The following is an 8,531-nucleotide window of genomic DNA, read 5'->3' as shown; positions in this document are numbered from 1 at the left end:
AGAGTCGATGTGGAGACGGAAGCTTGCCACGCTGTGACCTGAATGTGACACGCTCTTTCGTTGAATGAATTGATTTTTTTTCTTTTTGTTCCTTTCATACCTTGAATCTTTGTGGCGCGCACAGGATTAGGTGTAGTACTATTGTTTGTTCAAAGAAAGTAACCGACCAGTAGTACCAAATATAACATCGTAGGGTGTGTTTAGTTCCACGCTAAAATTGAAAGTTTGACTAAAATTGAAAGTTTAAAGAAAAAAGTTAGAAGTTTACGTGTGTAGAAAAGTTTTGATGTGAAGAAAAAGTTCGAAGTTTAAAGAAAAAGTTGGGAACTAAACATAGGCATACTATAGGACACATGAAATAAAATTCAAATCCAACCGAATACATTTTGATAAAAAATATTAGCATGCAAATAGAAAATCTAAGGAACATTTACACATATTGTAATCCCAACACATGATTAGAATACCATATATAATTAGTTACTACTAGTTTCTTACATGCTCCCAACAACAAATTACATCTGAGCCACATGCTCCTAACAACTAAGTCATGCCAGAGTTAAGACACCAAAACATCAGTAACACCATGCCCATAGAAATAAGTCCCCACCAAAGACTAAGGTGGTGTTTGGATCCATAAGTCCTAGGGACTTATTTTAGTCTTAGGACTAATCAATTAAGTTCATGGCTGTTTGGTTATAGGGACTAAAAGGGACTTAAGTTCATTAAATGCACTGCACAATGACCATATTACCCCCTAAAACCATGCAAAGTGGACTGCACCATGCCCTTGCTGCAGCATGCTGTTTGCTGCCGCTGCTAGCATTTTACAAGCAAACCATTGTTGCTGCATGACAGCACAACCAAATGCAAGCCAAATCAATGTTTGACCCCAACATCACATGATTTAATCCATCATAATTTGGACAAACACACACCTTCAACAAGCCGAATCACAAGCAATAACCCCCACATCAATTTCATCATCAATATCACAGCCCAATCACAGAAATTCAAAGAAGCTCATATACATCTCAAGTTGTTGAAATACATCACAGAAGTTTCAATGTTACAAATTACAAGCACTCATGGTTCAATTGACAAGTTAAACCAAATACAATTCACAAGAAAAATTGAACCATTCATTACATTCCTTTCAAATACCACAAGCCATCGGCAATCCAGTCCCGAAATTGGTTCATGACACGCGAGTCCAATTCGTTTGTTGGTTCGCTAGATGGAGAAGAGGTTCCACCCAATGGATCATAATTTTCATCATGGTCACAATTGTCGAACTCTGTATCAGCCATTTGACTGTCTCTAATGAAATAATGAAGTGCTATGCATGCATGGATAATTCTGCTTTGCTTTTCCTGCGAGTAGCTAGGTAAACTAAACAAAATCCTCCACTTGTTCTTCAAGACCCCAAATGACCTCTCTATGACATTCCGACACGAAGAATGGCAGTAATTAAAGTGCTCCCTTCTTCCCCTTGGCAATGTGCTTTCGTTGTACTCTTGGAAATGATATGTTATACCCTTGTATGGTGCTAGATAACCCGGCCTATTTGGGTATCCTGAGTCTACGAGATAAAACTTTCCTGGAGGTGGCTTTGGAAACTTGGCACTAAATCTAGTTTGTGCATCATTGAATACCCTCATGTCATGAACCGAACCAGGCCACCCAGCAAGCACGAAAGTAAATCTCATATCGAAGTCACAGACACACATAACATTCTGACTCTTCTCCTTATGTCTATTCCTATGTTGAACAGCAGCTGAATTTGGCACCACAACTTGGATGTGAGTACCATCTATTGCTCCAATGCAATTATCCAAATATGGTGTGTACTGAGGAGAAAGCAATTTCTTATGGACTGTTGTGAATAAGGGATCTTTTGGCCTAATGATATCTTGTGCAAGTTTCAGTAGAGCGGTCAAAACTGCTTTGAACTTACTATGTACTGTATTAAGAGACCTAACAAATCTGTCTTGGGCTTGCCTAACTAATTGGGGAGCACCTACTATCCATAAAAAAAGACCCAAACACTCCAAGGAATCCATGTTGTTTGTCGACTTCAACTCATATGATTCCACAAGCACAGAATGTAACCTCTCAAAAACTGGCCTGTGCATCCTAAACATGTTGTAACAAGCAGTTCTATTGGCTAATGTTCTCATAACCCAATCATGTCCAGACTCAGGTGCTCCCCTTCTTGGAGCCTTATTAGAGTAAAGTTCCAAGTAATACGTACCAATCATGGCGGCAAGCATACATGCTCTTCTCCTGTCCATTTCTCTTTTCTTCAAAATATAAATGATAAGATCAATCTCATCATCACTGCTATCTTCCTCAGAGATATGTTCATCACCACTGCCTTCACCATCCTGCAGGAGTGACATATGCATAGAAAGAAAGCACATCATAAATATAATATGAACAAACTTCAAGAAGAAGAGAAGGGAAGGTTTAAATAGGTCCACACATCACATGTTCATTACGTCACATCACATCAAACAAGTTGATAGTTCAACACAAAAGTAAATCATAACTAATGCAGCTAAGACACAACTAATGCAGACCAGACCCATGATATGCAACTAAAGAAAGGGACCATCTAATACAAATTCTTCTGCTGGCACCATCTCCTCAGCCACATAAATCTTGCTTCTTTAGTGCTAATGTTCTTAAACATAACTCTGTTATGATTGGAAGCAAACAACTATGTGGCACAAAAGTATTCCACACTGTCTTCTGCTGCACCACACTCTACTGCCAACCTCTGACAGTTTGTCAATGACTCAGCAATTTCTTCTTTCTTCTGCTCCTTTAACTTCTTGCTGTTAACAAGTTCAGTAATTAGGGTATTTGACTTATCACAATCAGAGTTGAAAGAATTGAGCGGCCCCTTCATGAGCTTCACCACTGGGCTCTTGCTTTTTTTTCCCAGGACTAGAAGCTGTGGACACATCACAGCTGCTACTCCCTCTCTTCCTGCTGTTAGTGCTCATGGGGCTGTTCTCATAACCATCACCTACAGCTCTTTCCCCTCTAGCTGCCTCCCCTGCATCCCCTGCTTCATCTTCTCCTTCCTCTTCATCTTCATCTTCAAAACCAGGGATGTATGCTGTGGAACCATCAACTGCAACTCCTTGAAATATCTCTATAAGAAAATCTAAGTACTCAGGGTTGCCATGGCGAAATTTCTTGGCGTCCCCCTTCTCCTGTATTGACACTAAATCAATATCACAGAAAACTCTAAAATCATGTAAACTAGCTAAATTTTTGACAACTGCATACCTTAATTTTTTTTTCCCACCAAGCATTTGATGCAATTATTTCTCCACTAGCACTTCTACCAGCTCCAGTTTGTTGGTTCAGCCACACTCAAGCAATGTAATAATTCTTTAGATGGGTGAATCTATTCTTTATCTGTTTGGTTGAATGCCTTAGGTTAGCCCTTTGGAAATATTTGGCCTTCAAATTCTGGTACCCTCTAGTTGTCCATGCTCCACTAGGACAATGCCCATCCCTTATTTCCTCACATGCTATTTCACACAATGTGTAAGTTTTTTCTTCTGTCCAATTTGCCTTGTCATACGTATTCTAGGAAAGAAAAACATGATTTAACCCTAAATTAACCAATGAACAACATATACTGTAATACAAATGCTTAGATCACGGCATGCATAGCAGTATCAATATCATGAGCAACAATTGACATATTTCGCAATAGAACAAATCAAACATAACAGAAAGTAACCATGGGGGGTTTACCATATGCTAACCATCAGGACCAAAGTCCTCTTCGTCTTCTTCGTTGCCGTCGTCCTCGGACACATTTGTCCCTTGAGACGACGAGGCACCGGCTCGCCGTCCTCCTCCGAAGACTCCAAAGTTGAAGGCGGGTGGCCCGCTGTGCGACATGGATGCCCCATGACCTCGGACGCCTCCTTGGCCAGACGATGAGCCAGGAGGAACAAATCCTCCCATTCCCCTGCCAGATCCAGCGCTATTGGTCAACGACCTGCCACGGCCTCGTCCTCCTCCTCTCCCTCCACGACTTCTGCCACGTCCCCCTCCCGCCGCTGGAGGAGGACGTGACGGGGGGACTGTGGATCTGCTCCCTGCCCGAATCGGAGGTAACACAAGGCTACCCGGTTGAAGGATCTGTTGGTAGGAGGCGAAATCAGGGAAGGCGTCGGCCTGGGAGTTCAGATCGAGGCCCCCCGATCCCCCTCCCCCAAAATGGATGCCGGCGCCAGATCCACCATATCCTGAAGACCCCTGCGAGAAGCCGTAGTCGGAACCGTCCATGTGGCCCGTTGGAGCTTCATTGAACGACTGGGAGAAGAAATCGTGAGGATTTCCACCCGCCATTGTTGATGCGCGATTCGTGAGGCTTGCGCGAGCGGCGTCGGCTTGCACGAGACCAGGCGAACCAAGCGGCGGGCAGAGGACTAGCTAGCACGTAGCTGCGGTGGGGGCTAACGCAGGACGGCGGCGAGGGCGCGGGGTTGTGAGAAGCGAGAGAGAGACGGCGGCGAGGGTGCGGCGTTGTGAGGAGCGAGAGAGAGACGACGCGAGGAAGAGATAAGGCGAGGAAAGAGAGTGGGCGAGGAAATGGATAGGGATGGCTGGCGTGAAGGGGCAGTGGCTGGAATAGAGCCACTTTTTCCCAATAAGCACCTCCATTTGGGACTTCTGGAAAATGCACTATTAGGGACTTTTTAGTCCCTCCTGTTTGTTTCTCTAGGAACTTTTAGGGACTTAAGTGGGGGGACTTCTTCTTAAAGTCCCTCAAAGAAACAGGGCCTAAGCTACTCATGCCAGAAATAAGTCTCCACCAAAGCTTAAGCTACTCATGCCAGAGTAAGGGGGTGTTTAGATGGGGCTAAAACTTTTTAGCTCATGTCACATCGGATGTTTGGACGCTAATTTAGAGTATTAAACATAGACTAATAAAAAAACTAATTTCATAAATGAGAGCTAATCCGCGAGACGAATTTTTTAAGCCTAATTAATCTATAATTATAAAAAGTTTACTGTAGCATCACATTGTCAAAATCATGACATAATTAGACTCAAAAGATTCGTCTCGTGAATTAGTCCAAGGATATGGAATGTGTTTTGTAATTAGTGTATGTTTAATACTCCAAATTAGTATCCAAACATCCGATGTGACATGGAATTGGAATAAGTCCCTGGAAACCAAACAGCCCCTAAGACCCCAAACATCAGTAATATCACATGCCCAAAGAAAAAAGTCTGCACCGAAGTCACGCATCTTATGGTCAGGATGGGATTTAGTCCCATGTGAATCTCTGGCTGAATAGAACGTCTCAGGCATATTGTTCTTAGAAGCCAACCCAGATCCAATCAATGTAATCGCGTGAGCATCAGCAGTAGTTGCACATTTAGGAGCATAATAGTATTGGTCACCTTTAAGATACCAATATAAGGTGCCATGAAGCATTCCAGCTGTCAAGGGATACCCACTCGCCAACAATCGAGTAATAAGAAGAACATTGTTACGGTCAACACGAAAGTAACTCTTGATCCTAAGACGTGGGATTGGAGGTAAATCAACACACTTATTTTGAAGCAAGGTATCATATTCTCCAAGGAGAAAAGAAATCCCATGAGCTTTAACAACTTCCATAATGAGAGAGCAGTTGTCGTACGTCTCAAACAACTCCTCCGGGGGTTCTTTCCCAAGCTCAAAACCAGTGACTTGCTCATATGTTTTAGCCATCTCTGGTACGTCAAGTGGAGTGGAGATTATCAATCCTTTCTTGGCCCCTTCTACCCTACGAGTGGCGTCAATTGTGGCAGCAACTGAATATAGGGTACAGTGTGCTGAAAAAAAGGAAAATACAATGTGGCGTGATGATAGTGATTTGAGGGAAAAAAGTGTAAGAAAATAGAGAACATACCGAGACCCAAAAAAGAGTTAAAATGAAAGGACGGAAAGATGTGAAAGAAAATAAAGAACAGACAGAGAGAAAAGAAAACGAGAAAGAATTACGTACGTTTACGATTTTGGTCATAAACCTTGAAGTCCAACGAAACTCCATTGATCAGGCATTGGGTAATTCTCCACTCATAAGCAGCATCATTCTACACAAGAGAGGTATATGGTTAGCGGAGAAAAAATACAAGAAAAGAGAGTCATGGTTAGAAGAAAATGATGATGAGAAAAAATTTCACCTTCAACCCACAGTCATCACAGCTGAAAGGCGGCAAATCAACAAGCATGTTTTGAATAGGCTTGTACTCCTTCCTACAGTCGGGGCAGATCCAGCTTCTAACGTAGTCTCTAGTGTTCCTTGCAGCTTGTTCATGATAAAGAACCGCCAACTCATCTAGCTCAGAAAGATTCGGAGGGGAGCCAAAGACACATCGCGAAACCCACTTAGATCCTTCACTCGAGGACATTTCAGATCTAAAAAAAGAAAAAGTACCAATGAAAAAATGCCGGTAGTAAACGAGAAAACGATGGGATTAGCTAGCTAAAAATGTGCATTTCAGATCTAGAGGGAGAGGAAAGGAGAGGGGCTTACCCGGCCGGCACAGTGGCGAGACCGCGAGAGAGCTCGGAGCGAGAGGAGGGATCTGGTTCCGGAGGTGGGTGCCCCGCTCGGTCGAGTGGTGAGCGGCGGCGGATTGGAAGGAAAACCTAGGCTCCACAGCTCCCATTCCCATCTCTCTCTGTCTTATATATTGTGAGGCTTACCGCGGATATGGGTCTGCTCGTTTTGGGCCAGGCCATGCGAATCTATGATGAATAAGTTCACTTTTTATCCCTTAATTGTCGTCAAGGCCTTATATGGCACGTACCTAAATACTCAATTCCTAAAACCAAGATAGTTTGGATGATGTTTCGTTAGAATTAATAGACTGGTGTTGACCTATTTGAAGATTAATTTTTTAAAAGAACATTAAACCCCCACAACACAAAACGGCATGGCATGAAAATGTTTACCATTTTGCCTATTCTAAAGCGGAGGCATCCTTATAAGGAAGACTACTCTACTAGCCACCACTTGAGACATGTACCGTGGTCATAACAAGAGCAAGACACACACTTGCTCGCCTTGCTTGGCCAAGTAAGGCAATGCGTGTATGCGACATGCACATGAATAGCCTACCAAAATTGGTTCATCGCCCCTGCACAAATGCAACTTCCTTTTGAGGTTTTGTTTTGCTACAAAATTTGATTTTGTTTTTGGAAACCTAGTTTTTAGAAACGCACCGAATAATCTAGTGCGTGGAGCAGCGTGGAGACCAAATAAGTTACACGCGACTTATCCGGTTCGGTTATGTAGTGCGGAGATTATGAAGGCGTCCTAATCACGTGTCCTGATATCTCTATATAAACCGAGCCGCTGCCACCTCGTAACACACGTGCAAAGCAATCTAGAATTTACCTCCTTCTCTGTACTATGTCATCGCACGTAGTCTACTCCGTTCCGTTCGCTGACGTGCACTGGCGATCGGGATAGTAGGTCTCCGAAACCTTTGCCTTCGACGTCCTGCACCGTGAGAATGCGGTAATAAGGTTTTTAGGGAATGCTTCGTGTGATTGCCTGTTGTTCGTCCACCACGGCTCATCTTCCACTTCGCTCGGGTGTTGTGCCCGTCGTCAACGTCTGGTATCGCGAGTTCTTTCTACTATGTATCCGAACGACAGAAACCATCCGTACGCATTCATCATGTTTCGCATATTCGAACTATTTATGTTTTAGTTTACAATTATATATCGCATGATGCGATTATGTGTTTACATGCTCAATATCATGATTTATTTATAAAATAAAATAAATCAATATGTGCTTATATTTTCAATACATGCATGTTCCTTTTAGCTGTGCTGTACAACGAACATACTTAGGCCTTGTTTAGTTGGCAAAAATTGTTGCTTCACACATTTAAAGTATTAAATATAGTCTAATAACAAAAATAAATTACAGATTCCGCCAGGAAATTGCGAGACGAAGTTATTAAGTCTAATTAATCCGTCATTAGCAAATGTTTACTGTAACACCACATTATCAAATCATGACACAATTAGGCTTAAAGATTCATCTCTCCATTTACACACAATCTATGTAATTGGTTTTTTTTCATCTACATTTAATATTCCATGCATGTGTTCAAACATTCGATGTGATAGATGAAAAATTTTGTTTTGGGAACTAAATAGGGCCTTAGCCTTAGAGCAAATACAATAGCAGACTATAAGCCAACGATAAACATATTTTAAGAAGATAAAAGAAAAAAGAGAAGAACAGTGAGCTACAGATTCGTAGTCAGCCGTAACACGGACTCCAAGACGAAATGTAAGTATGACACGTGGGACCAAGTATTAATAGTGTAGTATTTGTTTATAGCTAACTATTGTACGAATTAGCTACTCCCTCCGTTTTACGTTATATGACGTTTTGACTTTGGTTAAAATCAAACTGTTACGAGTTTGACTAGGTTTATAGTCAAATATAGTAATATTTTAATACTAAATTAGTTTCGTC

General features: G+C 42.1%; 1 protein-coding gene across 1 annotated transcript; it reads right to left on the bottom strand.

Moving 5' to 3' along the window:
• Window positions 1–336: 336 nt before the first annotated feature.
• On the bottom strand, window positions 337–6,690 carry LOC9270094 (uncharacterized). Its single transcript, XM_066305715.1, has 6 exons — window positions 6,564–6,690; window positions 6,211–6,445; window positions 6,033–6,120; window positions 5,228–5,859; window positions 4,821–4,877; window positions 337–621 (listed from the first exon to the last, which is right to left on the bottom strand). The coding sequence occupies exons 2-5, from the start codon at window positions 6,436–6,438 to the stop codon at window positions 4,863–4,865; spliced, it is 963 nt and encodes a 320-aa protein (XP_066161812.1). The 5' UTR covers window positions 6,439–6,445; window positions 6,564–6,690; the 3' UTR covers window positions 337–621; window positions 4,821–4,862.
• Between the last annotated feature and the right edge of the window lie 1,841 nt (window positions 6,691–8,531).

This window comes from Oryza sativa, chromosome 11 (genome assembly GCF_034140825.1).
Source record: "Oryza sativa Japonica Group chromosome 11, ASM3414082v1".
NCBI lineage: Eukaryota > Viridiplantae > Streptophyta > Magnoliopsida > Poales > Poaceae > Oryza > Oryza sativa.
Note: the sequence above shows the minus strand (reverse complement) of the source record. Positions and strands in the feature narration are given on the sequence as shown.